The sequence below is a fragment of the Leptidea sinapis genome, chromosome 17, assembly GCF_905404315.1.
Source record: "Leptidea sinapis chromosome 17, ilLepSina1.1, whole genome shotgun sequence".
Taxonomy (NCBI): Eukaryota; Metazoa; Arthropoda; class Insecta; order Lepidoptera; family Pieridae; genus Leptidea; species Leptidea sinapis.
The window spans coordinates 8,318,669-8,333,305 of NC_066281.1; the positions used below are offsets into that span (position 1 = coordinate 8,318,669).

General features: G+C 34.2%; 2 protein-coding genes and 1 long non-coding RNA gene across 3 annotated transcripts in view; 1 reads left to right on the top strand and 2 right to left on the bottom strand.

Moving 5' to 3' along the window:
- On the top strand, positions 1-10,179 carry LOC126969044 (mRNA (2'-O-methyladenosine-N(6)-)-methyltransferase). The gene is made up of 7 exons (XM_050814332.1): positions 1-1,226; positions 1,406-1,546; positions 2,770-2,946; positions 3,257-3,534; positions 5,595-5,805; positions 8,912-8,970; positions 9,049-10,179. The coding sequence occupies exons 1-7, from the start codon at positions 306-308 to the stop codon at positions 9,275-9,277; spliced, it is 2,016 nt and encodes a 671-aa protein (XP_050670289.1). The 5' UTR covers positions 1-305; the 3' UTR covers positions 9,278-10,179.
- On the bottom strand, positions 9,931-13,990 carry LOC126969060 (repressor of RNA polymerase III transcription MAF1 homolog). Its single transcript, XM_050814354.1, has 4 exons — positions 13,284-13,990; positions 13,084-13,204; positions 12,145-12,422; positions 9,931-11,350 (listed from the first exon to the last, which is right to left on the bottom strand). Exons 1-4 carry the CDS (start codon positions 13,487-13,489, stop codon positions 11,287-11,289), a joined length of 669 nt encoding a protein of 222 aa, XP_050670311.1. The 5' UTR covers positions 13,490-13,990; the 3' UTR covers positions 9,931-11,286.
- LOC126969061 (uncharacterized) overlaps positions 9,931-14,637 on the bottom strand; it is a 15,191-nt gene continuing 10,484 nt past the window's right edge. Inside the window, exon 2 of the long non-coding RNA XR_007730337.1 lies at positions 9,931-10,876. This is a non-coding gene — a long non-coding RNA (uncharacterized LOC126969061). The remainder of the gene's footprint in view (positions 10,877-14,637) is intronic.

The following is a 14,637-nucleotide window of genomic DNA, read 5'->3' on the forward strand; positions in this document are numbered from 1 at the left end:
GTAACGCCAAAGCTATTTCTCTGTTGATATTATTTTTATCGTAATATCGAAGTATTTCTAATATTTCAATAAGAAATAATTATTTCATAAATGCAGTATGGATTTATATCAATGTTTTCATAATTTGTATTATGTGTTTCTTTAATACAAGTGTATCTATCGGTCTAAAAATTATTGGCGGTAAGGCCATGTATTCCAACATAAATATTTTGCTTATTGGAAACCTATTGGCCAACAAAGGGCATTAGGTAGATAACTCTTATTCAGTTTAATCTTCGAAGTGCATTTTTTCTAATTTATTCGACATGAATGATGTACGTGAAAAGGTTGCTGGTTCATCTTGGGAGAATAATGTGGGGCAAAGTGATTCATCCCCAGAGCTTCAGTCAAGTCCCAGTGGTAGTGGGGAAACTCCTCAAACACCTGGTACACCAGCTCCATTGGCACCACATCTTGCAGCTGACTTACATCCTGATCTCATACAACAAGGTTGGCGAAAATTTTGGTCAAAGCGTGAAAATAGGCCCTATTTCTGGAATAGAATATCTGGAGAGTCCATGTGGGAATTACCTGCATTAAAAAGAGATTTTGATCCACTAACTGACCCTTTAGGTATATGTCATGGACCACCTAATGCAGGAAATACAACACCAAGTGCTAGTAAAAGACGACCTTCAGAAGACAATGGCCCACCTCCTAAGAAATTTATTCTGGCTGGTCCATGGGATATTGAAGTCCCTACAAATGTTGTTATATATGAAAGACCTCCTACCATTTGTCCTCATCCACATCCTGAAATTGAAGGGTTTAGATTTACACTGGCCAATAAGTTAAGACAGTGCTATCAGGAGCTATGTCACACTAGAGAGAGCATAGACGCACCAAAGGATTCTTTTAATCGTTGGTTAATGGAGCGCAAAGTTAATGATCAGGGTGGTTCAGATCCCCTACTACCTAGCCACTGCTTTCCAGAAATATCAAGATCAATGTATGAAGAAATAATGAATGATATCCCAATAAAGTTGACTCATCCAAAGTTTACTGGAGATGCAAGAAAACAATTATCAAAGTATGCAGAAGCTGCAAAAAAAATGATTGAATCCAGGAATGCATCCCCTGAGAGCCGGAAAGTAGTAAAGTGGAATGCTGAAGATACGTTTCAATGGCTTCGTAGAACTGTTGGGGCTACATATGATGATTTTCAGGATAGGCTAGCTCACTTGCGCGTAAGAAATATTTTAAAATATTATAAAATAAATAAAGTATGGCATACTTAATAATCCCTTCTAAAATAAACTACTTATTCACTGTTATCAATAGTAAATAAAATATGTCATTTTCATACAATAATTCTTATATTGATTAGTAAAATAAATGAAATAATATTCATTTTTCAAATTTTCAGAGGCAATGTCAACCTCATTTAGCAGAAACTGCTAAAGCATCTGTTGAAGGAATATGTTTAAAAATATATCATTTATCAGCTGAATATGCAAGAAAAATAAGGGAAAAGCATAGTGTACTCCTTAAAGAAAATGGAATTCAGGTATAAATGTTTTGTATAAATTACTTATTATAATAATTATATTTAGTGTTATTATCCAATGAACAATGTGCAATAGTAATAGAACCACCATACAAATATACATTTATAATTTTAATGTTGTTTAACAGTTTATGTAAAAAGTCTTAAATTCAACTGTGACATAATATTCTACTTGAGGTTAAGCTACTTTTACTTTGGTCACAAATAGCCTATGACTAACCCTTCTGGTCCGGAAAATACTGACTGTGCAGTATGCCTCACATTGGCGTTGTTTATAATCCATATATCCCAAATAATGCAAATTAATAATTAAGTGTAGAAATTGATAGCTTATTAGGTGCATGTATATGAAAGCTATTGAAAAAAGCTATAAGACTGTGAAATTATTCATTTTGTGTTTTTCTTTACAGACTTTTTTTTTCGATTTAAATTAGAAAATTTGTTATTTTTTAAAATAAATGAGTATTTTCAATAATAATTACTTGTTTTGATAATTAGTTTTTATTTTTTTATTATCAATGTTTTCTGTTAAAAAAATATACTTAAAAAATATGTTATAAAAATACCTAAAATGGCAACGAACTGACCTCAGCAAAAGTTAACGAAAGTAGCTTGTATCAATACACTAAGTGCTAGCTTAAATATGAGTGTCTGTTTTGAGATTACTCCTATTTAGAACCAATTTTATACATAACCATGGAATATTGGCGAAAATATCTTTTGTGATAGTTTGTAAAGTAAAGTAAAGATAATTCAACATATTCCAAAATGTCTAATCAATTAAATAAGCAGACAAAGGAAATGATTGTTCAAAATACATTTTAGTTGTGACATATTTAAGAAGACACTATTTCAATTACATGTAATATCAACAAATACTATACACTATAATACTTATGTAAATATGTTATAAATACTGTATTTTGCATAATAACAGCAATTAACCAATTATTAGGTAGAAGACTGGAATAAATCACAAACTTTGTGCACTATTTCAACCAATCTCTTTGGCAGCCACAATAACAAAATTTGGGTTGTAATTTTTGTTCCAACATATGCAGGGCCAATTAACAAAACGAATACTTATCTCTTGGATATCATTGGTTTAGTTTATAGCAAAATAATACATCTTACAATGTGCAGTTTGTCACATCCGAATTCGAACGGTTAAAGTATTTGACTATGAAAATACTAGAACTTAATAATAATTTTTTTTTACATAGGAAATGCATGCTCCACTCCAGCAAGCAGCACTGAGAAAGGTGTGGTGCTATCCGGTGCAATTCGCCCTTCCTGCCCCACGGCCACCACTTGTTGAGCACTTTCTGGATAGAGATCAGGTCTTGCTGCGTTACTTAGGAGAGACACAAGTACTCAACGCCACATATCTCCAAAAATTAGTAAGTATAATTTTCAATTTGCTTCAATTGGAATGCATTCTATGATACATTTTAAATCCTCCATTTGCAATTCTAAAATGCTTCTCGAGCATTTTCTTCTTGCAGAAACACTTTTCTGAAAGCACTCTTATACTTAGTACTCTTATATGGTTACCATTTTGTACTTCTTTGATAGGATTGCAGAATATATTCCTAGGTTTATTTATTCCATAAATTAGTTATTCCTCTATTATATAAACCTTCATAACCATATGGTGTTGGTGATTATGCTATGTCCCTATATCTTGGAATAAATAAAATTTGATTTCAGGAACATTTGTACAGATACAGTTGTTTCGACGACAAAAAGTTTGAGCAATTTCTGTCCCGCGTGTGGTGCCTACTGCGGCGGTATGCTGCGTGGGTAGGTGCAGCGGGCGCGGGGGGTGAAGCGCACATGACACAGATGTCGCTGCCGGTCCCCGTGCTGGAGTGTCTGCACCGGTGCTTTGGAGTCACCAGTGAATGCTTCGCAAGCCCGCTGGATTCGTACTTCCGGCAGTACTGCTCAGCGTTTGCAGATACGGACTCTTACTTCGGTTCACGTGGGTATGTTGATTTATAAACTGAATAAGAACTTTGTTGGTTTTTCAAATCCAATATTGCTGCGCTTGTTTTATGTCTTGTTATTATTATTCTGAATACATTGGTGCATATTGCACTTGTGTAAGTAAATGTTTGTCCAGTCTATTTTTAAGGAGTTACTGAGGGTGCACTTATCTCTTTGTGTTCCACTACTCGATTTGCCAGAAAGTGATGTCTGAGATTGCTTATACTCAGATTGGGTGATAGTTTTAACGAGTGACTCTGCAATGCTTGTTTTGGTGCACAGTGAAGATACAGTTTAGCCTAGGGGCATTATAATACCCCATCAATATTTTATCTGTCTCATTTAAGTCTCCTCATATTCTTTGGTCTTCTAGAGTGGAATAAAAAGGCGTTTCTCATATTCTTTGTTTGTGTGACCCAGCTATAGATATCATTTTAATGAATGCGATTTGTCGAGTCCAATCCAAGTTAATATTTTTTTTTTGGGCCAATTAGGGACGAGAAATAAATAATATGTTGTAAAAATGTTCCTTTACGCAAACAGTTTATTCAAAATTCGTATTAAATAATAATAATCTTTATTTGCGAAAACTACCACAATTTCTTTTATTTTCTAGTTTTTTCTCTTGCAAAAATAGCTTTTTGTAGTTATTCTTAAAGATTCTTTTGAGTGCAAATTTCGAAAAGGTGACGGCAGGTTATTCCAACACTTAATGGCTGCGTAGCGAAAGCTACCACTAAATGCAGATGTGTGGAAGATGGGTATATTTAAAGAGTCGTGCGAAGCGCGAGTATTATACGTTAAATGTTAATCAGTTCAAATTCGTGTGTAAAAAAGTATATAAGTGGGCCACTTAGAATGTTTTGAGAAGCTAACCAACCACCTTAGGTATATGGATAAAATAATTTTATTAAATCTTTACAAAGGTACTCTCCACCAGCAGGAATACAAAGTCTCATGCGTCGACACCAGTTTTCTAAACACTTTTTCCAGTCGCTCGCTGCAGATACCTCTTCTACAGCCTTCTCGAACGTTATTAGCGCATATTCCGGCGACGAAAACTAGATCCCTTTCAGTTGATTTTTTATTTAAGGAAATAAAAAGAAGTCACTCTGTTCTAGATCAGGACTCTTAAGGAGGGTGACCCGTGACTTTGACCGCTGTGGTGTTCAGGAAGTCCCTTGTATTGAGCGTAAAGTGCGCGGGCGCATTGTCGTGGTGAAGCGAAAGTTAATGCGTCAATGGCGTTAGTGCAGCTTTGATTTCGTAATGGAATCGACACTAAACACCCCGTCAAAGTGAAGAAACTAGCGATCATAATTTCACTTAGTTAAGCTGGTTTGTTCTTTTTGAAACAGCCTAACTGTCGTCTCACGCATTGCTTCGGGATCGTATTGATAAATCCATTATCCGTTACCTGTCACACATCATATAATTGCGACGGGATAAGCCTGCTTCAAATATATTGATCATGTCACGGCACCATTCCACACGGATCAGCTTCTGAGCTTTGTTGAGGTTGTGCGGCGCCCAGCGCGAAACTATTCTTCTTACGCGAAGACGCTCGTGTAGAATCTTGTGAATTCTTCTCGATCCAATCTACAATATATGCTGAATTTATTCGTATGTAATTCATTTGATTTCTTGAATAAACCTTTTCTGTACTTGCACATTTTCCTCAGTAACAGCCGTCGAAGGACGACCATTTATTTCTTCATCCCCTAACGATAGACGACCGCGTTTGAATTCTTGAAACCAATGGTGGATCGCACGAAAATATCAATTTCCTAATAATGCAATTATTGGGATTGAGCAGGTTATCAACAGTAAAGTAGACCTTGTAGATGGAGCCAAAATCTGAGAGATGAACAAGATATACTAAAATTATCAATGGTTACTCGCGTACTACCTTACTAAAGGCAACACATGGTTATAAGTAATTAATATTATCTACTAAGCAATATTTGTAATATAATGCTGTGGATTTACTTCGAACACGACCCATGCGTACTTGAACGGTTGAGGCTCAAAAATAAAAACATTAACTTTGTGATTTCAGTCCTTTTTTGGAGTTGCGTCCGGTTTCTGGGTCGATGGTGGCTCACCCTCCGTACTGTGAGGAGTTGCTGGAGGCCGCGTTAAGACACATGGAGCGATTGTTGCAAGACTCGGCCGAACCGCTCAGTTTTGTAGTGGTGCTTCCCGAGTGGCCCGACAGACAGACACACGCGCTGCACAAACTTCAGGCTAGCCATTTTAAGCGGAAGCAGGTATGAATTGAACAGAAATTAAAATTACATGCATACTAAAAGTTTTTCACTTCTAGCTAATCGGAACTATTTTTATCGGCGGCCATCAACGGAAATAATGTGGCTACTATTAAGCGGCTAATTGAAGAAAACCGGATTACCTATGAGACAATTCGAGGACTATTGGGGGATTGGTATTAGCCAAATTTTGTTGTCGTGGGATTCCCCATGAACTGACAGCGGAGCAAAAGCGGGCTCGCGTGGAATGGTGCTCACAGATGCTAATGAAGTACGACCACGGACATTCTAATGCTGTTTATGACATTGTCATAGGAAACGAAACGTAGATTTATTGTTTTGAACCCGAAAAAAGAACTAATCTTGTGAATTTCAATAATTTGAAAATGAGACAAGAAACGTTGGTAAAAAAATTATCGCAATTTTTTTCAGCTACGGGTCCCATCTGCACAATTCCACTTGAAGATCAAGACTGTTAATGCCGAGTGGTATTCTACAATTTCTTTACCCAGGGTGTTAAAAAAAAATCGTGAAAGACGACCAACAAGCCGCGTTCTCCTACATCATGACAACACTTCTTCACACACGGCCAACAAAACTAAGTCATTTTAGCTTCCGAAAAAGTACAACTCTTCACCCATCCTGGACATAGCCCTGACCCAGCACCCTGTGATTTCTTTATTTTCCTCAAAATCAAAGATTTGATGAGAGGTTCCACTTTTACCAATTCCAAAGAGGCAGTGATAGCGTTCAATCAGTTTTTTTTTTTCAGACTTGTCACGGAGTCATGAAAAATATCAAAATCTTTTAAGGACGCGGAAAATCGATTGTACTCTTTCTCTTTTTTTTTGTATCGATTCACCTTTAGTTTTGTTGTATTTTTCTCCATTTCTAAAATATCTGTGGGATCGGTGAAGAAGGATCGTAACTGTTCGCTCGCTCTTTCCTACTGGATAACCGCGCTGGCGTGACCGCCTCGCGTACTTATGATTTCGATGGCTACACAGAGGGTCTGAGACAGGCCTGCTATATAACAGCAAATTATATAGAAGATAATAATACATGGTTCTTGACTGGTTTTGCGCAGGCCACCTATAACTATATACCTAGTATAACGCACGCTAAGCAATTTTGTTATCATACGATTTCAAAGATGGGCTGGGTTTTACATATGCCTAACTCAAGCCTTTCGAGAACCGATGTAGTTTTAATGACGTTTACCAAGTGTTGTTGCAATTTGCTATGTCATTGTCATTACTGTCTATGGTAAACAAATATCATATTTCTATTCTTATTAACAATTTCAAACAACTCAGAATATGAATTAAATGGATGAACGTACAACCAAACGTGTTGAATGAGCTGCCTTACGCTGTTTCCAAACCGATACGACATGGACAGTACCTACTAACTAACTACCTACCGGACTCCCAATCGTCTATTAAAAGGTCGTAAAAAATGTCCGAGCAGGGTTGTATATAGGTATACATTAACTTATACAGATAACATTAAAATATTCATTCAAATGAATACTTTATTTCGGGCAGTAATGTTTTAAGTCTATACTATTATATATATAATATTAATATAATATATACTATTATATATTATATTAATATTATTACTAACGACGTGAACAAGACGAAGAATATTTTGTTTAATCAATTGAAATGTAACGATTTAGCAAAATAATTGTCAATATTACTTATGACTTAATAAATAATCAATATCGTTCAATATTACTTATCACTTAATAGCCTGAGGGTGGTCGCTCCATTCCCAATCTGTGGTATCATTAAGAAAGTCATTTACGTTATAGTAACCTTTACCACACAAACTTAATTAACAATTCTTTTAAATTTCGTAATACATTTGTTTTGAACATTGTCTAGGATCTTGTTGTAAAAGCATATTCATCGCCTCACAAAAGTCTTACAAACTGGACTTAGCCGAGTAGTAGGCACTAAAAGTTTATGTCTGTTAAAATGAATGTTAAAAAAAATATTATTACATTTCTCTTTTTTCTTCTCATAAAATATCACAAGTATTTACTACACATTCTATGAAATCGTCGCTTCACATATTGGCTGTCATATTAATTTTTTTTTGTTAAGCGACAATTAGTGATGGTTAACTAAAATCGAACCATGTGAACTCGCTCTAATAGCCGCCGCGGTCGACCGTCGCACCGCGCCTTGTTTGACACATGACTTCACTTCAATATTCGCCATGTGTACTCAATACATGTACCGAGAGTCCCCTACGATACACCACATGTGATTTCAATGTGAGATCATTACAAATTAGATGGCGCTATATTGAGTGTGGGTTAGGTACTCTTTGATCGTAAACAGGAAAAACCATAGCTTACATAGTCGTTGGTCGGACCTATTAATAGAAATGACGCTCATTAGCTTGTGATAATAATTATTATAACCATTACATTTTATCTCTCATGTTAATTGGCTTTTAAATTAACTAGCTGTTACCCGTGACTTTGTCCGCATTCATCATTGTTACCATATTAGTTCCTTCTAATGCTACCCTTGATATACGACAATATAAATAAAACGTTAAGTTGGTTACACAATTTTATTAATAAAAAGGGGCACTCACCTGAAATACGACACCATCCCTTTTAAAGTTTGGATATGCTGTTATTTGGAAAGTTTTTCACTGAACACTTTGTCGTTGCGTGGCGTTGTACTCACAGCGCGGTCAAAACACAACTGAACGAAAACTCTGCCTAATAGACGCGTAGGCAGAGTTTTGCTTCAGAAAATTTTTGAGCGTGATTGAAAGTCTATTTGTTCAGTGTACGCCAATGGACAAGGTACCTTCGCGTACACCTTCCTAAAACAGCAACGCTCGTATGATATGAATGGCGGTTATCACTTCATCAAGCCTTGTTCGTCTTCCTCATCCATAAAAAAGCAAATGACAAATTTCATTCCTAAACTACCCTCATTAGCTTTATGTTAAATAGTTAGACTTACAGTCGAAGCACGAATTGGACGGTCATTCTAACTAGCTGCTATATTTATGGCCGCTAAACCTTGTCCTTTTATGACTGTTTCTTCTTTTTAAGTATATTAAGTCTTTTTTTCAGGTTGTAATTCCTGCTTTCGAGCACGAGTATCGCCACGGATTTCAACATGTGCTTCCAAAGTAAATATTTTTTACGTTTTGGTATGAGGTTAGTTGTTTATTATTATAAAATATAATATAACTTATATTTTTTTACAGGAATGAGATATACTTTAGATGGGGTGGAGGAACGGTAGTTGTATGGCTACAGAATGCTGCTGGTTTTGCTCGTTGGGGACCGACTGAGGAAAGGGTGGAAGCATTACTAGATGCTTGGAGACCTAAAGCAAAACTAAGAAACTCGGAAGAATCTGCTCCCCCGCTGCCCATGACCAATGAAACCGAACCTACTGCTCAACCACAAACTCCCACAAATGACAAACGTTAGTTGTTATTTTTATAGTCCGCCCATACTATATTGCAATACATAATCAATTTATGTATGACTGTTTCATGACATGAGGCTACTAGACATTTTGTCTATGGTAATTTTTCATGTGTAAATAATGAACTTTACAATGTGGTATTTGATAATTTTGGGCAAAATTTGGCATTATTGTGTAGCAGATAGTTGTGATAAATATTAATGATCCTTTTTTTTTTATTAAGTATTTACATCCAATCTAAAATGCATTTCTTTTATCGTCACTGTGGTACAAGTCCATGTTTCTGAATAATATTCCATTTTTGTGGAAATATAAGTACCAGCTTAGATCATTTATACGTCTAGATAGACTATGACAGCTGTGAAAACGTCGAAAAAAAAATTGAGGCTGAAAGTTAACCTCTATTTTGAGCACTGCACACAACACTATCACAGTGACATACAAATCGCGAGTGTAAGACGTGGCTTTTGACACACACTAAATAAACCTGGTGTTTCCTTCGGTTGTCCAGCGGAAAGAGGCTCTATCTCGACATATAAATTATTTAAGAGTACCAGTTTCAAGAAAGCATTGCTGCCTTACTAGTGGTTATAATGAAGTTATAATTTTGACGATTATTTCTTAGATGAAATAGTCAAATGAAATCATGTAAGAGTACATTTATATAATTTATTTGATTTAATTAGTGTAAGTAAAACATGTGTATATATATATATTACAATATTATGTATATAGTTAAGATAATATTTAGTTTTATAATCTGGTGGCAGTATTCACAAACAATAACCTACTTTAGATAGTTTAATAGACATCATTGATTTAAATATATTATACTGTTTGTGAATACAGGTGTTAGCTTGTTTAATGAAAAGCCTTTTTTACTGTTGTATAGTTCTATAAGACATTATATTTTGATTGTTTAATTATATTTTTTTGACGAAAAACCTTTTTATAATGACATCCAATAATTAAAATTTTATACACATTATTATAAAGACATAAATTTATTTATATAATTAAATTTTAATACAAGTATAATCTACACACACTTTTACCCTTTTTAAATCTCCCCAAATTCAGAGGCGGAATAAGACATCCATATTAATATTATATACTAGAAGAAAATACAAACTATATATTAAAAAAAAATGTTACAATAATGTGGTAATTTTTATTAAATGTAACAAATATGCATACTTTGATGCTGTTACACATATATTAATGTTGCCTCAAGCAATAAAAAGTTAAATCATTTTCTATTCTAATATACAAACTATACAGAAATAATTGTGCAACTTACGGAGATCTTGTTATTTTTGTGAAATTATAATTTTAAACCTTACAATTAATAAAATGTGAAGAAGTCCCTTAGAAGAACATTGTCCTAATATATTTCAGATAATATTATACACAAATAAAATTTGAAAAACAAAATTTTATGAACGATGCGAGACTCGAACCCACAACCTCCGGAGTTCCGTGCCGGTGCTCTAACCAACTGAGCCAACCGTTCGAGTACCTCCTCATTACAAAATTCTGTTTGCTTTGTTCAACTCTCAGGTTGTGGCTTCATCTACAGGATCTACTTTACAGCTGATAACCTGCTCAACTCCAATATTTGCATATTAGGAAATTGACTTGAGATGTCGCTCTTGTAAATCTAAACAATATGTTATGTTTTTAAAGTGATAACCCTCACTTCTAGGATTAATACACAAATAAAATTTAAAAAACAAAATTTTAGGAACGATGCGAGACTCGAACTATGTGTGTATTAATCCTAGAAGTGAGGGTTATCACTTTAAAAACAACAAATTGTTTAGATAATATTATGTTATTCCTACATAATAAACATCATTGAATCAATTAAACTCTTATTAATTAAGATTGAAACACATCTTAAAATTGTGCTGGATACATTTCAAAATGTTAGAGCTAAACTACAATAATAATTCTCAACTATCCTACTGGCACAACAACAAAATGATAAAGATAATGTAAATTTAATTTTTCAGTAATTATATTCTTCATCTTCATCCATAGCAAAGTCAACACCAGAATCGGCACAAACAGGGCTGTAAAAATAATACCAATTAACATAAAAGTTATAGACAACACACAAATAATTATAAGTCTAGATAAAAAATGTGGAAATAAATTCTACCATGAATATAAGTAATGCCTTGTTTGTTATGTTCTTGTGCATGAATGTTAAAGGTACAATGTGAGGTTAAATTGCTAATATGTACTTTCCAGGCCAATACCAGGTAAGAGATAGAAAACCCTACTATAATAATGCAATAAATGTATTATTTTTTTTAAGTTTTAGTAAAAAAACAGTACAAGTCTACCAAACTTAATTTTAACTTCACATATTGTGTTGTTTAGTACTGAAACCATAACAACATTGCAAAATGGTTATTTTTTTTAAATATAATGTTTCATATTTGTAATATGGTGAAAAATAATGTATATAAAAAAAACCTTGAAATAGAGGAGAAATAAACAGCTTTAACATTTTATTTTAAATAAAATTAATTTACTTCTACAGTGAAGTAATTTCATGAGCCTAGGCAATTTTCTATCCAATTTATCCCTATCACCATTATTTATTAAAAAAAAAAATTTGGAGTGTCCCATATATTTTACAAACACTCTAATACTTAGTAATATTTTTTTTAGTTTGGTTGAACAAATCATTTGGACATGTACAAAAAAAATATTTTATCTGGAAGGAGAATATTTTCTTTTCTGTGTTAATTATAATTTTTAATATCAATAACTGCAAAAGAAAACATTCTATTTAATAATGAAGAATACATATAAAAGAAATGATGCAACAAAATTAATTTCTATAAGTATGTCTTACCTCATAGCTCTACAAGTGAAGAAAACAATCCTTTTCAGTTTAACATTATAGAAGAAAAAATTAAAGGTCCATAAGCAGCCAGGTTCTCCAAATGGATCACTGGCTAAGTCAGGGTTATAACTGTATATTCTACAGTCTGCCAACTTGACTTCCTCATCTATAGCAGTCCATAGAGCTGGTTTCAATTGACGCCAACGAATTCCACCAACAGCAGAGAGAGCAGCATCTACAGAATTTTGCACCCAGCTGAGAGATGGCTCAGCACTAAATTCACTGCTCTGTAAAATAAAAATTTTGTCTTTCTTTCCTAATGGTTGAAATTGTAAACCTTTGACAATATTATGGTCAATTTTTTTATGACAGTAGAGAAGAAACAAGCAGGATGTTCAGCAGATGGCAATTGATACACCCTGCCTATACCTATAGAATGCAACTCAGGATTCTTGAAAAGCCCCAAAATTGTGAGTGGCACTACAACTTAACTACAACCTTGAGACATAAGATGTTAAGCCTCATTTGCTCAGTATTTCACTAACTATGGCATCCTTCAGACCAAAATACAGTAATGCTGAAACTGTTACTGCTTTACAGCAGAAATAGGCGCAATTGTGGTACCCACATAATCTAGCGGGCATCCTATGCAAAGGAGTCACCCACTAGTAATTATAGAAAGAATCAATAATAATAATTTTTAATATCACACTTGCTGTAATACACCATATTCTATCGAATTCAAATATTGATTACATTATCTGTTTATTGATACACAATGATTCACCATACTTTAAGCCTCTATTTGGAAATCTTCTTGTACTAGCCATAATAATTATAAAAATAAAACATTAAAAAAAAATGTAAAATTTCTTTCCTAACTTTTAATGTAAAAAATTCAAAGAGAAATTTCGACCATAATTTTCAAATACTTAAGAAATAACTTACCTTTGCCAGTGAAAAATCATAGTCTGGAAAAGCAGCATTCAATGTGGCAATTAGGTAAAACAGTGTTTTACGTGAAATTGTATCACACAGAACACCCTCTTCATCTCCTGAAAAGCTGCGGCTGCAAATATTTTAAAACAATTAGAACCTTTCAGATGCTATTATGGATTATTGAATGCTTTTCACCAAGAGCTACATACCTGTAAGACACACTCTCTGGGGGTGACAATGCCTGAAGGTCATGTGTTGTTTCTCCAGCGGCTGTGAACTTTTTATAGAAAGCTTTCTCAGTCCCTGCCATTTTACAACTGTAGCTTTCTATTCGGCCTTGAACAGCACTGTCGCCATTGAGAATTGACAGTGCACTACTCAATGCCTCTAAGCGGCCACTTTGCAAGATTTTCATCTTGAATATTGTCTTCAAAATTTACCCAAACAAACTTCTCGACGTAAATGTTATATTTATATTGGTGCAAGTAGCACTACTTCTGTACATAGCAGAGGGGTGTATAAATATTCCTTTTCTTTTTGAGTGGAGCAGATTTACACTCGGTATTAAATTCGTCTTCTGTGCTTCTTCCGCGCTGATGAAATGCGGGAACATCACAATTAGAAAAGAAAATTGGGGAATTTTGATAGTATGAAATTCTAAATTTTATGTTTCGTAACTATGGCGTCTGTACACACAAGCGCGTCACTACTTGTTTATTGTCCCGTAACTAGATGTTCAATTATACGTCAAAATCCATATCAGACATCTTAAAAACACTTACACATAACAACACAAACACTCAAATTGGATAAAAATCAAAAATCTTAACGTAATAACTAGAATTTATATTAGTTTTCAATATTCATTGATTGTACGACTCTTCGAGATTCAACCCAGAATTGTTGTTTTTTTAAGAATTTTTTTTTTTATCTTCTTCCGTTAAATGGGAAAGGCAAAGGCAGAGCCATGCAGCCATCGGCCAAAGAGAAGTACAATATATATATTTTCTATAGCAAGGCTGAAGCCGAGTGTTTTTTCATTTATGTATTAAGTTTCACCTTAGGGTATTATTTAATTTCAAGGGTATTCTCAAGTGCAGTATAACACATTTTTGGATTCACAGTTCCAATTTGGTTGAGTATAGACTCTCACAAGTCGCAGGATTGCAACGTCTTTCCATTGATTTGTAAGCCATGAGCTAGTACCAGGTGTTAAATATTGAATACTGATCATTCAAAGACTATATGATTGAGAGTTTGATCATGGTACGAGTTGCATTTCTGTTATGGATAACATTTAGATCTTGTAAACCATGGACGATTACTACTACTATTGATCTTAGGATACCAACAACCATCCATAAATCGTTTACGGGTTTCTTGCCAATGATTGTTCCAATCTTTCTCTGGTCCAGTATGTTTTTTAAGTATTGGTATTAGATCAAAATAAGGTGTGGCAACATTCCTTATAGGCACTTTAGTTAAAGATGGATATGTTGTGAACATTTTAAACATTCGTTTTTTCGAAACGTCAATGTCAGACGATTCCACATCAATGATATA